The following is an 18401-nucleotide window of genomic DNA, read 5'->3' on the forward strand; positions in this document are numbered from 1 at the left end:
CATATGAACACCTCATCACATGGCCGTTCTTCAGAAACTCGAGGGCAATTTCCCGCACAGCACACTCCTTCAGTAGACTCAGCTTTTGGACAGATCTTCACCTCGTTATTCTTAGCAATCTGTGGGGCGTTTTTCTTCTTCCTTTTCTCGCTTGTTTTTGGAATTCTGTCTGCTTCTCCCTTCCCTGCCTCCTTTTACTTTTTTGCACATGTTATGTCAAAGTGTCCTAATAAAGATATTGAAGAGAACTTGAGAGTCCTGCCTTTTCTCTCTAGCATCACTTAAAAAGGGTTTTTTTTTTTTTTGAGAATTTCATACATATGTACAGTAGTTATATCATTTCTGTTCTCCCTTCTACCCTTTCAGCTTCTTCTCTGCCTCTTTTTCAAATTATGATTTCCTCCTCCTCCCCCTCCCCCTCCCCCTCCTCCCCCTCCCCCTCCCCCTCCTCCTCCTCCCCCTCCTCCCCCTCCCCCCTCCCCCTCCTCCCCCTCCTCTTCCTCCTCCTCTTCCATTCATGTATGATTTCCCAGAGTCTATGGTGGAAGGAGAGAACTAACTTACACACACACACACACACACACACACACACACACACACACACATACCACCCCGGATGGGGAGTGGGGAGAGGGAACGGGAAAGAGCCCATCTGTGTTTTTCATATGTACATGTGTTTAGGCCTGACCACTTGAAACTGGATAACTTATCAGGAGGCTTGTCCCTACAGAGATCGATGCCCAGCAAGTTACCTGCCAGCCAGGCCTATGTAGCAAGTTTCAGGCCAGTCAGGACCAGTGCAGATGGGGATGAGGTTTACAAAGGATTGGGGAATTGTTCTCTTTTGAACTGAAGAAGGTAAAACAGATTATTTTTAAATAGTAGAACTTACTGTCTTTAAATACATGTAATAAGTTCATGCATTGCCTTACTCCATTTTTTTATTCAAATTTTGCCTTGAAAGTGTGATTGGCGGTATCTTTTAATGAACAGATAAAAACAAATTTGTACTTAACATGTTAATTGTATGATCCTTAATATATTGAGGGGAGGCTGGAGAGATGGCTCAGCGGGCAGAAGCACTGACTGCTCTTCCAAAGGACCCGAGTGCAAGTCTCAGCACCCACATGGCAGCTCACAACTGTCTGGAACTCCAAGATTGGACATCCTCACACAGACATACACACAGACAAACCAACAATGCACATAAAATAAAAATAAATAAACTAATTTTTAAAAAATATCTTGTAGCTGGGTGTGGTAGTGTACACTGTTAATCCCAGCACTCAGGAGGCAGAGGCAGGTGGATCTCTGTGAGTTCAAGGCCAGCCTGGCCTACAAAGCAAGTCCAGGATAGCCAGGGCTACACAGAGAAACCCTGTTTTGAAAAACAAAACAATAACTGTGTGTGTGTGTGTGTGTGTGTGTGTGTGTGTGTGTGTGTGTGTATCTTGAGAGCCTGTTGTTTTTGAGAGTCCTCTTAAAGCTGCTGATGTATTTCTTTAGAGTCAGGGTCTTTTGTAGCCCAGGTTGACCTTGAGCATGTTAGGTAGCCGAGGATAGCCTAGAACCACTGATGCTCCTGTTTTCCTCCACCTCCCAGGTGCTGGGATTACAGGTGCACAGACATGTGCTACCATGCCTGATTTAACCCAGAGCTCCTGCAAGCTACGCAAACAATCAGCACGCTATATTCCCACCCAACTCTCAACTCCATTAAAAAAAGGTATTTATTTACTTAGTGAATATGAGTATTTTAGCTGCATGTATACCTGCATGACAGAAGTGGGCATGAGATCACGTTATAGTTAGTTGTCAACCACCATGTGGTTGTTGGGAATTGAACTCAGGACCTCTGGAAGAGCAGGTGCACTCTCACCCACCCGAGCCTTCTCTCCAGCGCCCACCACCCCCTTTTTTTTTTTAACATGTAAAACCTTCCTCTGAATCTAGTTTGTTTCTTGAAAGAGAAGATATGCTAAAGAGAGCTAAACAACTTTGGCAGAGGGTAGAAGACGTGAAAGGACCAGCTTGGTTTGTATAACAAGTTCTAGGACAGCCATGGTTACAGAGAGAGACCCTGTCTATAAATAAATACATAAATACATAAACAAATAGATAAGTAAAGATTCTTCTAATAGTTGAACAAAACTTATGAGACATCACTTTGTACAATGAATACACACTAAAGCTTTTTGGTCTGTTTTGTTTGAGACAGGTTTCTCTGTGTAGCCTTGGCTGTCCTGGACTCGCTTTGTAGACCAGGCTGGCCTCAAACTCACAGAGATCCACCTGCCTCTGCCTCCCCAAGTACTTAGATTACACGTGTGAGCCACCTGTAATAAATTTTTAAAAAGAAAAGTAAAGCAAATATTCTTTCTGCTTTAGTCAAATCAGTATTAGGGTTCTTTTAGTAGTATGCTAGCAAATATACTGTATAGTGTTATGATCTAGTATGTTTAATCTCTGTTTAATAAATGAATTTGATGGTGAGCTGAAATTTGCTGTTGTACAAGATAACAAATTATTATGAGTTCATGAAATTACTTAAGTTTCTAAAACGATTCACAAGATGACATGAAGTTTTTTTTCTTTGTAAGGTCAAGGAGGTAGCACAGGCTTGTTGGGAAAGTGAAATGACACACACATGTGTGAGGTCAGCTCTGCCTTCCTACCTCCCGACTTCTAGTGCGGCAGCTCAGTGTATTGCCTGCAGTGCTAGTGCGGCAGCTCAGTGTACTGCCTGCACTGCTAGTGCGGCAGCTCAGTGTATTGCCTGCAGTGCTAGTGCGGCAGCTCAGTGTACTGCCTGCAGTGCTAGTGCGGCAGTGCTAGTGCGGCAGCTCAGTGTACTGCCTACAGTGCTAGTGCGGCAGTGCTAGTGCGGCAGCTCAGTGTGTTGCCTGCAGTGCTAGTGCGGCAGCTCAGTGTACTGCCTGCAGTGCTAGTGCGGCAGCTCAGTGTACTGCCTGCAGTGCTAGTGCGGCAGCTCAGTGTACTGCCTGCAGTGCTAGTGCGGCAGCTCAGTGTACTGCCTGCAGTGCTAGTGCGGCAGCTCAGTGTACTGCCTGCAGTGCTAGTGCGGCAGCTCAGTGTACTGCCTGCAGTGCTAGTGCGGCAGCTCAGTGTACTGCCTGCAGTGCTAGTGCGGCAGCTCAGTGTACTGCCTGCAGTGCTAGTGCGGCAGCTCAGTGTATTGCCTGCAGTGCTAGTGCGGCAGCTCAGTGTACTGCCTGCACTGCTAGTGCGGCAGCTCAGTGTATTGCCTACAGTGCTAGTGCGGCAGTGCTAGTGCGGCAGCTCAGTGTACTGCCTGCAGTGCTAGTGCGGCAGCTCAGTGTACTGCCTGCAGTGCTAGTGCGGCAGCTCAGTGTACTGCCTGCAGTGCTAGTGCGGCAGCTCAGTGTATTGCCTGCAGTGCTAGTGCGGCAGCTCAGTGTACTGCCTGCACTGCTAGTGCGGCAGCTCAGTGTATTGCCTACAGTGCTAGTGCGGCAGTGCTAGTGCGGCAGCTCAGTGTGTTGCCTGCAGTGCTAGCGCGGCAGCTCAGTGTGTTGCCTGCAGTGCTAGTGCGGCAGCTCAGTGTACTGCCTGCAGTGCTAGTGCGGCAGCTCAGTGTACTGCCTGCAGTGCTAGTGCGGCAGCTCAGTGTATTGCCTGCAGTGCTAGTGCGGCAGCTCAGTGTACTGCCTGCACTGCTAGTGCGGCAGCTCAGTGTATTGCCTACAGTGCTAGTGCGGCAGTGCTAGTGCGGCAGCTCAGTGTACTGCCTGCACTGCTAGTGCGGCAGCTCAGTGTATTGCCTACAGTGCTAGTGCGGCAGTGCTAGTGCGGCAGCTCAGTGTACTGCCTGCAGTGCTAGTGCGGCAGCTCAGTGTACTGCCTGCAGTGCTAGTGCGGCAGCTCAGTGTACTGCCTGCAGTGCTAGTGCGGCAGCTCAGTGTATTGCCTGCAGTGCTAGTGCGGCAGCTCAGTGTACTGCCTGCACTGCTAGTGCGGCAGCTCAGTGTATTGCCTACAGTGCTAGTGCGGCAGTGCTAGTGCGGCAGCTCAGTGTATTGCCTGCAGTGCTAGCGCGGCAGCTCAGTGTGTTGCCTGCAGTGCTAGTGCGGCAGCTCAGTGTACTGCCTACAGTGCTAGTGCGGCAGTGCTAGTGCGGCAGCTCAGTGTATTGCCTGCAGTGCTAGTGCGGCAGCTCAGTGTACTGCCTGCAGTGCTAGTGCGGCAGCTCAGTGTACTGCCTGCAGTGCTAGTGCGGCAGCTCAGTGTATTGCCTACAGTGCTAGTGCGGCAGTGCTAGTGCGGCAGCTCAGTGTGTTGCCTGCAGTGCTAGTGCGGCAGCTCAGTGTGTTGCCTGCAGTGCTAGTGCGGCAGCTCAGTGTACTGCCTGCAGTGCTAGTGCGGCAGCTCAGTGTACTGCCTGCAGTGCTAGTGCGGCAGCTCAGTGTACTGCCTGCAGTGCTAGTGCGGCAGCTCAGTGTACTGCCTGCAGTGCTAGTGCGGCAGCTCAGTGTACTGCCTGCAGTGCTAGTGCGGCAGCTCAGTGTACTGCCTGCAGTGCTAGTGCGGCAGCTCAGTGTATTGCCTACAGTGCTAGTGCGGCAGCTCAGTGTATTGCCTGCAGTGCTAGCGCGGCAGCTCAGTGTGTTGCCTGCAGTGCTAGTGCGGCAGCTCAGTGTACTGCCTGCAGTGCTAGTGCGGCAGCTCAGTGTACTGCCTGCAGTGCTAGTGCGGCAGCTCAGTGTATTGCCTACAGTGCTAGTGCGGCAGTGCTAGTGCGGCAGTGCTAGTGCGGCAGCTCAGTGTATTGCCTGCACTGCTAGTGCGGCAGCTCAGTGTACTGCCTGCAGTGCTAGTGCGGCAGCTCAGTGTACTGCCTGCAGTGCTAGTGCGGCAGCTCAGTGTATTGCCTACAGTGCTAGTGCGGCAGTGCTAGTGCGGCAGCTCAGTGTGTTGCCTGCACTGCTAGTGCGGCAGCTCAGTGTACTGCCTACACTGCTAGTGCGGCAGCTGTCTGCATAAAGCAAATGCATGTGCTGTCTTTTCGGTCAGGTTCTAATGGAACATTCATGCTCTTTAAAAGTGCAACAATAACATGTAACTGATACTCTTCAATACAGAGCTCATGTATGGTTAAATTATACCGCCTTAAGTCAGTTTATTTAACCAAACTAACTAGTAGTTAGATTGCCGTCAGTTTTTGTCTCAAATGAATATTTCAGTGAACATCACAAAGAGCTAATGTATCTCTGTTTTTGTCTGAAAATTTTTTTACATGGAGAAATGTTGGATGAAAGGAAACAGACATTTTACACTATGGTAAATGCTTACAAACTGATCTCCCAAGAAGGGGGAACGGTTTACAACTGTATGTTGCGGCCTTACACCTTCACCAACCTGGGAGTGTCATAGTGTAAAATACTTTATAACCAGCTTGTAGAAGTTATCTTCTTTTAATTTATTTTTACTTGATTTTCAACCAAAATCTTTTTGTATTTTTACCAGCTATTTTATTTTATCTTTAAAATCGTATTTATGGCCGGGTGGTGGTGGCGCACGCCTTTAATCCCAGCACTTGGGAGGCAGAGGCAGGTGGATCTCTGTGAGTTCAAGGCCAGCCTGGACTACAGAGGGAGTTCCAGGACAGCCAGAGCTGTTATACAGAGAAACCCTGTCTCAAAAAACCAAAAAAAAAAAAATCATATTTATTTTAGTGTTGTATGTGAGTGAATGCCTTGCCCTTATGTGTTTCTGTACACCAAATGTTTGTGTGTGCCTGAGAAGGTAGAAAAAGGGCTTTGGGTCCCCTGGGAGTGGAGTTTCTAATGGTTGTGAGCTACTATGTGGGTTCTGGGAATTAAGCCTTTGTAAGAACAAACAATTGCTCTTGACTGCTGAGCCAGTTTTAATTTTTTAGACAGGTTCTCATGTAACCCATGCTACCCTTGAACTTGTTACACAGCCAAGACTGGCCTTGAACTCCTGATCTGTCTCACTCTCCCTCCCAAGTACACAGAACTATTTGGTTTTGTTTTCTCACATTTTAATCTTTTCATCTGATTTTTAAAAATATGAGTAAGAACAGTTGTCTGGGGGCTAGAGTGATGGCTCAGAGGTTAATAGCACTGGCTGCTCTTCTAGAGGTCCCAAGTTCAAGTGCCAGCAGCCACATGGTGGCTCACAACCATCTATAATGGGATATGATGCCCTCTTCTAGCCTGCAGGTGTATATGCAGGCAGAGCACTGTATAAATACTAAAGAAGTAAATCTTTTAAAAAATAAAAAAAGTTGTCTGGGATGTAATGGCTATTAAGGTTTTGCCTGTTTTATTTCTTCTAGTCTATTATTTGCCATTTTTTTTTTGTTTATGGTTAATTCAACAAGTGTGAGATTATAGTTTTTATAAAACTTTTGTCTAGGAAAAATTTATATATTTTTCAATTTGTTTACATCTCAATTATGTAAAATTTGATCTTAGGTAATTGTGAATGTATATATTTTAAATCTTGGCTGTAATGTTTTTTATCTGGGTATTAGGAAAGTTGTGTGTATGTTTGTGTGTAGACCAGGTTGGCCTCGAACTCAGAGAGATCCTGCCTGTCTCCCAAGTGCTTGGGAGTAAAGGTGTGTGCCACCACTGACAGCTGCTAAAGCTGGATCTTATGAGGCATTTCTCTCAACTGAGGTTCCCTCCTTTCTGATGACTTTTGCTTGTGTCAAGTGGACGTAAAATTAGAAAGGACAGTGGAACATCCTAACTTTTTTGCAGGTGCACATATTCATCTTCTGATGTCTTTCAGTCTTCTTTTAACAGAGTGTCCTATTGTACCTTGCTTTCATTTGCATATGCGAATACAGTCATCTTTATTTTTACTCATTTATTGTGTGGCCATGCATGCTCGTGAGCTGAGCTGCAGTTGGAAGTCCTGGCCGACATGGCTTGCTTCCTTCCTGTGGCTGGTTTAGTCCTGTTGCAGAGGTGCTTTAAATGAGCCAGTATTCACTGGACATATGATCATATCACGGTCCCTTCCCTTCTCCAACTCTTCCCTCACATCCCCCCTCCCCACCTTGCTATCTCTCCGTTCACAGCCTCTGGCCCCTTTCTCTAGTTGTTAACCTGTATGTAGAATATGGTTTATGTGCATGCGATTTAGGGTGGACCACTAACGTGGTATTAGGTTAACCAATTGGGAGGCTCTTCCCTGGGAAGACAATTTTCTCCTGCTCTCAGCCCTCCTTGGTGACCTGTAGTTCTACGTCTAGGGCTGGGGGCCCATGAGATTTCTCCTTCCATGTTGTTGGCATGCCCGCTGGTGTCATCCTTGTTTATGTGTTTGGATGACAGGCAACTCCATGGAAGTTGCAGTCTGTCTTTGGTCGTGTGAGGGTTCTTCAAGTAGTCCTGTGCCCTGGGAAGGGACCCAGAGGCCTCTAGACAAAGTTTTAGTTGCTGTGCTTTGTAGGGGAGTGTTCCAGCCTCAGATTCAAAGGGAAATGCATTTGTACGTCCCGGCCACACCTGTTGGCAGCAGATGTTCCTCACTTCACTTAGGGCCTTAACTGCAGAATTCCCTGAATCCAGTTGCCAGGTACAGCTCACCAGCAGCCTTCTTCACAGGTGCCTGAGCCAGGTGCCTTCCCTGCCTCTTCACAGGTGCGTGTGCCAGGTGCCTTCCCTGCCTCTTCACAGGTGCGTGTGCCAGGTGCCTTCCCTGCCTCTTCACAGGGGCGTGTGCCAGGTGCCTTCCCTGCCTCTTCACAGGTGCGTGTGCCAGGTGCCTTCCCTACCTCTTCACAGGTGCGTGTGCCAGGTGCCTTCCCTGCCTCTTCTCCCACTTCATTCCTGGCGTTTCTTAGTGGTGTTGTTCCCAGTCAAGTCTTTTAGAGCTAAGGAACCAGCAGTTATGGAAGGCACAAAGGAAAGCCTTAAAACTCAGTGTAAAATAGCCATTCTGGGAGCTGGGTAAATAAGCCTGTAACCTAATTTGATCCTGCAGACTTAATCTGTCTGGTCTGGTCTGTCCTTGCCTTGTCCAACATAGACAGAGCCTAGCCTTCTTCTACCACTCTGTTTTTATTGCCAATGTAGTGGGGAACCTGGAGTAAAGAAAGTGGTTGGGATGACACGTAAGTATTGTACTTTCCGGCTTTCAAAAAGTGTGTTCTTGGCTGTTATTTTGACGCTGCAGGATATGTAACAGGACACGCTAACAGGACATGCAAATGGCACTTCCTCACTTGCCCTCTGTTCCCTTTAATGTCAGGGTTTGCTCATGGACAGAGCCTCGTCTTTCTTTCTGCATCAGTGAGAGTTTACTACACAGGAGTAATGAAGTGGTGAACTCCTTTACTGATGGCTGAGATACCCAGGGACAATGACGTCAGCCACCTTGCAAGCCGTAGCCTGGAGGTGCAGGGCCTGCCTTATGCGCCTGCCTCCTTCTCTGCCCGCAGTTACTGACGATAGGAAGGAAGAAACGAAGGTGGGCTGGTCATACTCTCTTCATTTTTCTGGGGTATATGACTTTCTTTTTTAGAATATTTTTATTTGTTCCTTGTCAATGTCATACCCGTCTACAGTGTATCTTGACATATATCCGAGCCAAACCTCCCATTCCACGTCCCAAGACCCCTGGAACTTAGGACTTTTTTTTGTGCTGAATTTCCCCACGTGTGATAAATGTTCTAGAACAAGCAATTCTTCAGCTCCTTCCTACACTACCACCTAAGAAAAGTGACGGTATGAAAATGGCCTCAGGGCTCAAGCATACCTCCTGTGCATTTTTGTGAGGTGGACCGTGTGTAAATGCGGAAGTTCTCTTGTTATGGTTGTTTTAGCCCAGGGCTTCACGGTCTGACCCGACACTCGGAACATTCTACTTTTTCTTAGTCACTGGTCTTGGTGCTGGCACAGAAGAATAAGTGACAAAAGCAACTCAAAAGAGGAAGAGTGTGTTTTGTCCCAGAGTCCCAGGAGGGGCAGGGCCAGCAGGATGCGGGAGCAGGCACAGCAGGTGCGGTAATGTGGCACCAGTCAGGAGGCTGGCAGAGGTGCTGGCGCCCAACCCACTCTGCTTTGGAATGCTCAGTGCCACGTAGGGCGTGTTGCCAGAGAACACGACCCCTCAGCACGCTGTTGCTCAACTTCCCTAGGTAGGATTTGCCTAGCTAGAATTCTCAGCTATAGGCGTTTTGGTTTTTCGAGATAGGGTTTGTCTGTATTAGCTTTGGCTGTCCCGGACTCACCTTGTAGACCAGGCTGGCCTTGAACTCACAGGCCTGCCTCTGCCTCCCTGAGTGTGGGGATTACAGGCGTGTGCCATCACACCTGGCTTCAGCTAAAGTTTTTTTTTTTTTTTTTTAAGATTTGTTTATTAACAGTGCACATCAGGTCATATTATAGATGGTTGTGAGCCACCATGTGGTTGCTGGGAATTGAACTCAGGACCTCTGGAAGAGCAGACAGTGCTCTTAACCACTGAGCCATCTCTCCAACCCAGCTAAAGGTTTTAACTGAGTCTAGGAGTAAATTGTGCGGCTCCTGAACTTTCAGGAGGGGGCACGTTGCCTCTGGTGTCAAGTTTGATTAAACTTGTTAACTTCAATGCCATTTGATAAGCTTATTGATTATCTAGAGGATGGATTTCCCCCTGACTAAAGACCAGAACATTTATTAAAGTTATCTTGGTGACCTGAAAGGGAGAGATGCGCTTCTTTTTCCTAGTCAGGATCAAGTTCAGGGCATTGTTAGTACATGGTGAAAAATGGAAAATTGAGCAATATTGACTTCTTTGGGTTCCATCCACCTTTTATCTCTTGCTATGTATAACCCGCAGCATGCTTGAGCAGGAAGCCTGCAGAGGATTAGGAAGGAAAGCCCGTTAGCAACTCGCCAGTGCTGAGGACTTGTGATTTACTTTGCACATAGTTATCTGCTTTCCCCTGGCGACCTCCGGTTTTCTGCTTTATCATCGCAGTACGGAAGGATACTTTTCCACCTGTGACATCACCTGGAAGTGACCCAAAAGAAGAGCAAACAAGATCACTAAAAAGTCCAGAGGAGCCAGGCATGGTGGCGCACACCCTTAGTGCCAGCACTGTGGAGGAAGAAGCGGACAGATCTATTGAGTTCAAGGCTGGCCTCGCCTACGTGGCTCCAGACCGGGTAGAGATGAGAGCTAGAACCTGTCTCAAAGTGACGCAAGCGCAGAGTAAGGAGTCTCAGGTTGTGTCAGATGCAGTTTTCTATAGCTCAGATTCGACCAGTGAGGGGGACTCCAGAGTTACCATAGCAGCAGTCTGGGGACGTGAGGAACAGATCAGACCCTGCAGGTGTAAGGGGACTCTCGGTTGTATTGTTTGTAAAAGGCAGATGAGCTCTCCAGGGGACAACACCCACCTCTCCTCAGTAGCCACTTAGAATTCAGCACTCCCAGCATAATAGTAATACCTAATACTTACCAAGTATATGCCAGGAGTCTTACCTGGTTCATATATGTATTTTTCATAAATTCTCACAATATTCCTGCAGGGTAAATATGAACATGCTATATACATAAGTAAGAGCATTGGTCTCTTATAGTCTAAAGAAGGGTAGGACAAAGAAGAACACTATGATGGGCGGATCTGAGCCCAGGGGTTCTGCTCAATCTAAGGCACCAACCAAGGACAATACGTGCAGTCAGCATCAAACCCCTACCCAGACCTAGCCAAGGGACAGAACATTCTCCACAGTTAAGTGGAGCCTGGGGACTGACTTTCACACGATCTCTTGTGTCCCATTTTGGCCATGTCCCCTGAATAGGGAGGCCTGGTGGCACTCAGAGGAAGGATAGCAGAAGAGACTTGATACGCTAGCACCATATTCAGGGGGAGGAGGTCCCCCTCAGTCACAGTCATAGGGAAGGGGAATGGGGTGAAAGTGGGAGGGAGGGAGGAATGGGAGGATGCACGGGATGGGATAGCAAATGAGATGGGATATGAATTGTTTTATTTTTCAATAAAAATGTGTTTAAAAAAAAGAAAAAAAAGGGTAGGACAGCACTGTAACCAAGGACATTTCAGCTTTGGGAAATCATCATTATTTCTATAATCTGGAAGTCCTGCAGTCTAAACTGCAATACTCCTAGTGCGTTCTCTCCCTTCACCTGTTAGACCCGTGCCTGTCCACTGTGGAATAGGGTTTGGATAGGTGGAAGAAATGGAGGAGGAGTCGTATAGTCCCTCAGATGGTACTAGGAGATGGAGCCGGCAAGCTGAGCACTTCTCTTAGCTAGTGATGGCTTTAGGGCACTTGGCTAAGTTGGAGCATGTAATGTGTCTGAGTGGTCCTGAGTTTTAGAAGTCTCTAGTGTCTTTTTAGGAAGGGCAGCGCTCTGCATACATGGCGCAGGTGTAACTGTCTGAAGAGGATGTGAATGGTCACGACGGGCCATTTTTGTACCTGGTAAGAGCAGAGACTGGAGGTGTCTTTGTGATCCACATATGTTCTTGTCATGGTCACAAGATGTCATGTGCTGTGGCAGGACAGGGCATTCATTGTTTATAAGCTGGAGAAGTGTGTTGTGTTGTGTCACGCATTTACAATGCAAAGCATTTTACATTACTATCATTTACTCCTCATAACAGAATGTTATCTCTGCTTTAGGAATTTTGAATTTAAAAAAGATTTAAAAAGTTTTTATGTATATGAGTGTTTGCCTGCATGCGTGTGTATGTATGTGCATGCCTGGAGGGCTTGGGATCCCTTGGGACTGGAGTAAGTGAGGTTGTGAGCCACCGTGTGGGTGCTGGGATCCGAACTCGGGTCCTCTGCAAGAGCAGCCTGTGCTCAGTCTCTGGGCCACCTCTTCAGCCCCCAATGGTTTGCAAGTTTACTATTCTTTCCCAGAATGTTTTCCCTAACATAGGATCTTTAAATACTCAAAAAAGTTGAAAGAAATGTCAACTTACATTAGATTCTGTAGTTATTACCATTTTACTATATTAGTCTTATTATATAATTATTCTTTCATTTACCCATTCAGCAATCTATCTTGGTTTCGTTGTGTTTCAGAGAGGAGCAGGAAGAAGTGCAATATTAACCAGCTATGTCTGGTGACGCACACCTTTAATTCCAGCACTCAGGAGGCGGAGGCCGCCACCTGTTGATTCCTGGTCTACAAAGTGAGTCCAGGACAGCCAGGGCTATAGAACCGAACCAAATAAAACAGACAAACAAAAACCCAGAGCTTTCAGTTCTATATTTTAGAAGCTGTGTGTTCACTCAATCACTTCGGGCTGTTTGTTTTTGAGACAGGGTCTTATGTCGCCAAAGTTGGCCTCAAACTTCCTAGATAGCCAGGGCTGGCCTTGAACCCCTGATCTTCCTGCCTCTCCCTCCCAAGTGCTAGGTTTGTTAGTGTATACCAAGGACCTTGCCACTTTGATTTCTTGGACCACAGCAAGTAGTACTGCAACATGAACTCTCCCCCTGTTTCATCGTAAAGGAGCCTGTGGTCACTGCGTTGAATACTGACTTCTAATCAGAGGCGTCTGACCAGCAAATTACTGAAGTACTTTGATAATGATGTCATTTTACTGAACACTTTTCCTTTTTTTTTTTTCTTTTTTCTGGGCGTGACTAAATTACCTACAGCATGCTGCATGGTTGCTGGTAAAGCAGGAAATGGGGTAAGTGATGGGAGAGGGAGTTTTTGCCATCATTTCAATACAAGCTGCCTGACCCCCGCTCACTCCCGCTACCTCCTTTTTTAGAGTAAATTCAGTAGCTACTAGAGAAGTTGGCACAGCAAATTCTTATTGTGTACCATGTCCAGTTTGCTTTCAGCCTGCTAAGATGGACCCGTTTAACATGATTGTAGATATTTACAAACATTATGCATTTATTGAATGTAGTTTTGGAAGTCAACTTAAGATAATAAATTTTAGATTTGTACTAATTATAAAAAATATTACAAAACTAGATGATAAGCCATGAAAAGTGAAGTTCTAGTTAAATCACAGCACCGGTGAGTTTACAGGTAACACCTGCAAACAAAAGTTGGCAATATCTTACCTGAGTCTCTTGAAGAGAAGTAGGTTTGGCATTTAGATCGTTGGCTTTTAGCAATGTAATGTGGTATTAAATACCACACATAATGTGCACCTTTCTCTTGGGCGGCACTGTGTAGTGAAGTGAGCTGTTTCTGTACTGAAGAAAACAGGCGCATCAGTTAGGTAAACAGTTTCATGTGTGCAAATCAGGGCTTGATGCCAACAGCATTTTTTATTTTAAACTGTTAAATCTTCAGTTATATTTATTTTATTTTTAAAAGGGGGTCATGTGATTATTGGAGGTTCCTATGTACTATGGTGAGAAAAACCCAGAAAAAAACCATACCTTTCTATATTAGAAGCTCATCTGAGGTTCTAAGATTTATAGAAAAATAGTTATGTTGGTTTTTGTTTGTTTTGTATTTTATGTCTGCACCTTCCCTTTTCAAAGGAGAACTAACCACATGCTTATCAGAGGTTGCAGGCTCAGGGAGGTTTTGGTTTCTCAGTCTCAAAGCCTTAAGATTTAGGTGTAACAGATTTTCGTCTGATATTTTTAGAAAACGAATGCAAAAAGGACAACTTTCTAAATGCTTTTATTTTCCATGTGCATGTGCTGGCGAGTTACTGCTTTCGTTCCCCATCAGAAGTTTTTTTTTTTAAGATTTATTTATTTATTATTATGTATACATTGTTCTGCCTACACATACACCTGCAGGCCAGAAGAGGGCATCAGATCACATTATAGATGCTGTGAGCCACCATGTGGTTGCTGGGACTTGAACTCAGGACCTCTGGAGGAGCAGTCAGTGCCCTTAACCCCTGCGCTATCTCTCCAGCCCCATCAGAAGGTTCTGCAGCATGCTGTGTTTCCAGATGGGAGTCCTGGGCAGCAGCTCCGTGTGCAGCTTGCCCTTCAGCGTCCTCAGTGCTTTTCATGTGGAGCACATCACAGCGAATTCCACTGGGGAACTGACCGAGGGAATTGAACTCAAAATAATTGCTTGGCCATTTTGGTCGCCCTGCTCTTTAGAATGCTGGCTGTGCTGTGTCTGGGGGAGCTGACTAGTGTGCATTGTCATCAGGGGTACCTGACAGCGGAGGGAAGTGCAGTTAGGGTGCCAAGGGCTGGCTGCCTTCCCCTTCATAAGCACTAATCCCTCCGAGGGGGACAGTCGGATACAGGCCGAGGGCCTCTGTGGGGATGCACATCCAAAATCATCCTGGAAACGCTATTAGCCACATTCACATGTTAGGATTCACCTTAAATAGTCTATTTCTGTGACTATGTGTGAATTCGGTTTTCAAGTCATCCTTCAACCCTGTACTCTGTCTTTGTAATCTGGAGGAGAAAGTACCTTCAGTTGGAAGTCTTTGGCTGAATTGCCAATTTCTAAATCCGTTATATAAGCCAGTTTTCTTTTCTGGCTTTTTAAAATGTTTGAGCTAAGGTCTCACGGTATAGCTCTGGCTGGAACTCAATCACAGAGATCCTTCTGCCTTTGCTGGGATTAAAGGCATGCATTGTCATGGCTGGCAGGGCTATTTTGGTTTGTTTGTTTGTTTGAGACAGGGTTTCTCTGTGTAGCCTTGGGTGTCCTGGACTTACTTTGTAGACCAGGCTGGCCTTGAACTCGCAGCGAACCACCTGCCTCTGCCTCCCGAGTGCTGGGATTAGAGGTGTGAGCCACCACCGCCTGACTTTTTTTTTTAATGTATAATGAACAATTAAAAAAAACCCAGGATTAGCTTTTGCTGTAGCTCTTTAGATTCTAGGGTCTATAAACAATTTTAAAATAGTCTATTTTTCTGTTTCTACTATTTATCCTTTAAAATATATTTTCTTGGGGCTGGAGAGATGGTTCAGCAGTTAAGAACACTTGCTGCTCTTCCAGAGGATCCAAGTTTGCTTTCCAGCACCTGCACAGCAATTCATGATCATCTATAACTCCACTTATGGCCTACTCGGGCACTGGCACTCATATGTGCACATACATGCATGCAGACAAAATACACACATAAATACTGTTTAATGCATTTTTAAAAGATTCAGTGTGTGTGTGTGTGTGTGTGTGTGTGTGTGTGTGTGTGTGCATGCGCATGTACACATGAATGCAGGTAGCCTTGGAGGCCAGAAGAGAGCATCAGATCCCCTGCAGGCAGTTGTGATCCCCCTAATACAGGGGCGGGGCGGGGGGGGGGGGGAGGAGCGGAACTTGGACTCTGCGAGAGCAGCGCATCCTCTCACATCTTATTATACACTTTCCACTCTGAGGCTGGTTTATGCAAGTGTCATTACACTGTTGACACAGTATCTTAATAGTCTTCTACAGTATCTGAATGTGAGCGGAAGAGTTGATCCCGCGGTTAAGAACACTCGTTCTGAGCGCCCACACTGAGGCTCACAGCCGTCAGTGGCGCCAGTCTCCGGGCACGTGGTACCCTCTTCTGACCTTGGGCACCAGGCGTGCACATGGTGCGCAGACATGCAGTTTTGTTTTGTACTTTGGGACAGGGTCTCTCTTTGTAGTACTGGCTGTCCCGCAACTCGAGATGTAGGCTAAGCTGCCCTTGAACTCAGAGAGATCGCCTGCCTCTGCCTCCTGAGTGCTGGGATTAAAGGCGCAGATTGCCAAGGCCCAGTGACATAGAGTTTCGCAGTTTCCAAGCAAAAACACCCATACACATAAAGTAAATAAATCTAATATATATCTAAATGTTTCTGATATTCACAGAAGTAGAAACAGTTCATGAAACTTAATGTTTGAATAAGCTCTTGAATGTAGTCAAGTTAATGTGCTAATCTATCGAATATAAATGTATCTGTATTTCCTTGTTAAACTGTAACCCCACAGCATCTTTAACTATAGAAGTCATGGTCTCAACTGGATATAGAATTCATAGATAACTAGGTTTTAAAATTTGCATTTTAGAGGAACAGTAGTTTTATATATAATATTTATTAGACACTGTTTCTAAATATTTTTTTCTTTTGCAGGGGTGTGGGTTTACTTCTCAGATCATGGGCAACTTAGCGGTGGCTATGCCAAAACAGCAGTTTTTATTTTTTCTCTCCCAGATCAGTTAATTGTAACTATTAACTAAATGACTTTTTGTTTCTTGCCTGCAGTAGATAGTTTCTATTGGTCTGCAGATTATAAGGAATATTGTTTGTAGGTAATAACTCTATCGGTGAAAATTAGACATTAAGAGAAATCACTCAGAGCTGGGCAGTGGTAGTGCTCCCCTTGAATCCCAGCCCCCGGGGAGGCAGAGGCCGGCAGATCTCTGAGTTCGAGGCTAGCCTGGTCTTCACGATGAGTTCCAGGACAGCCAGGGCTACACAGAGAAACCCTGCCTCAGAAAACCAACAATAAAAACAAACAGAAGGGATGACTCAAGATTGGATTTGTCTGTTTGTTGTTTCAAGCAGCCCTATAACTGCCGTCAGGGTGTTTGCTATTTTAATTACTTGGATGATGCAGACTGTTAGTTTTATAGTAATATCTTGGAGGAATTCTCAGCAAAGTAGAACAGATTTTTGTAACACTGTGCTATGCATTATTTCCTCAGTTCCTTTTACTACAATTGTAGGCTACATGGTAAAGCTAGCTCTCATAATGGACATTTATCAAGACCAGTATGTTGGCTCATGAGTGGGGTTTAGGGGAATGTGAGGTTTTTATTTAACTAATAGCACACAAGTGAACAATTTAGGATGTTGATAGTTCAGGACTTAATGTTTCCTCTTAAGCAGTAAGGGGGCGGGGAGAGTACAGCTTTTACTTTGATTTCCTATCAGTAAGCCCCACTTTCAGCAAGAGAAGAGATAGAAACATTTGTAACATGGATACAATACTGTAATAGAGAGTTTTGTCATTTCCAAGCAATAAACCTTCATCTTTCTTGACTTTTCCAGAATGTATGAATCTTGTAATCTGGCTGTTCCAACTCAGGGAAATAAATTAATGTGCTTTTGTCATCGAATCTTCAAAAATCGGCTCACATGCCACTAAAAACGCTAGTTCTTTGCTCAGTAGAATATAGGTCTAGAATATAGGTGAGAGATTTTTGTCTGGGTTATCTGATGCTCTGTCCACTATATAAAATAGAGCCTGACACATAGTGGGCACTCACTGTGTTAAAATAGCCCCTGACACATAGTGGGCACTCATTGTGTTAAAATAGCCCCTGACACATAGTGGGCACTCACTGTGTTAAAATAGTGCCTGACACATAGTAGGCACTCGTTGTGTTAAAATAATTGCATACATTCTTTTCTTGGACATGAACAGTAAAGTCTTTCATGTCCCTGAGTTAGTTCTTGTGTTATTCAGGAAGCAGAGCCTGTCTCTAGGAAGAAGTGATGTCATCCAGCTGAAAGAAGCCTACAAGTGGATAACTCAGCCCCTATTTTCAGAGGAACTGGGAGTTCCCACTGATGGAAAGGTATCAGACAACGCACTCTTGATCTCCGGGTTAGCACCAGTTTCACTTGGTTCTATGCTTGAGACGTGGTTAGCCAAAAGCACCCCGTTTATGCGGGCCTCTGAAGGTTTTAAATGTTCATTGGATCTACATTGATGTTAAGGCCTTTTATGTGTTTGTTTTTTCCTTTGTGATCCAAGACACTGAGGAAGATAAGAAATAATGTGACCATATTGCTCTTAAAAGGCTAGAAGTAACTCTACCTGATGTATTTGTAGTTTAGCTGGAAAGACAAAGCAGTGTATTAAAAACTGGGCAAGGAGCCAGCAAGATGGCTCAGTGATAAAGGTGCTTGTCACAAAACCTCATCACTTGAGTTTAATCATTGACACCCACCTGTTAGCACTGGTTGTCCCCACTCTCCCTCCCTCCATCTCTCTCTCTCTCTCTCTCTCTCTCTCTCTCTCTCTCTCTCTCTCTCTTACACACACACACACACACACACACACACACAGACACAGACACACAAACACATAGGCACACAGACACACATACTTTTTTTTTTAGATTTATGTATTTATTATGTATACAGAGCTCTGCCTGCATGTACACCTGCAGGCCAAAAGAGGGCATCAACTCAGTACCTCTAGAAGAGCAGTCAGTGCTTTTAACCGCTGAGCCATCTCTCTAACTCACTTACTTTTTTTTTTTTAAGTTAAGCAAGTATTGATTCAACACTGGGCTATTTAATTTTGCTTTATCTGTGGTTAATCTTGCTTTCAAATACATAGACATATGTAAAAAATAAAAAAATTAATAAAAAAAGCCACATACATAGACAGAAAATTGACTTAATTCTGGAAGTATTTGAGGTCTGTTTCTAGGCAGAGACTGCTTTTGAAACTGGGGCATCTGGACACTTTTCCAATTCTAG

At 45.4% G+C, this 18401-nt stretch overlaps 1 protein-coding gene across 3 annotated transcripts in view; it reads left to right on the forward strand.

Moving 5' to 3' along the window:
• The window catches only part of PUS10 (pseudouridine synthase 10), a 67374-nt gene that overhangs the window by 19518 nt on the left and 29455 nt on the right, over positions 1 to 18401 (forward strand). For 2 of the 3 annotated variants that reach the window (XM_084799558.1, XM_084799559.1), the window contains exons 5-6: positions 12642 to 12676; positions 17377 to 17488. In XM_084799558.1, the coding sequence (XP_084655684.1) occupies positions 12642 to 12676; positions 17377 to 17488 (147 nt within the window). The remainder of the gene's footprint in view (positions 1 to 12641; positions 12677 to 17376; positions 17489 to 18401) is intronic. The other variant, XM_084799560.1, reaches the window with a different exon arrangement.

Source organism: Acomys minous, assembly GCF_964271855.1.
Source record: "Acomys minous genome assembly, chromosome: 10".
Taxonomy (NCBI): domain Eukaryota; kingdom Metazoa; phylum Chordata; class Mammalia; order Rodentia; family Muridae; genus Acomys; species Acomys minous.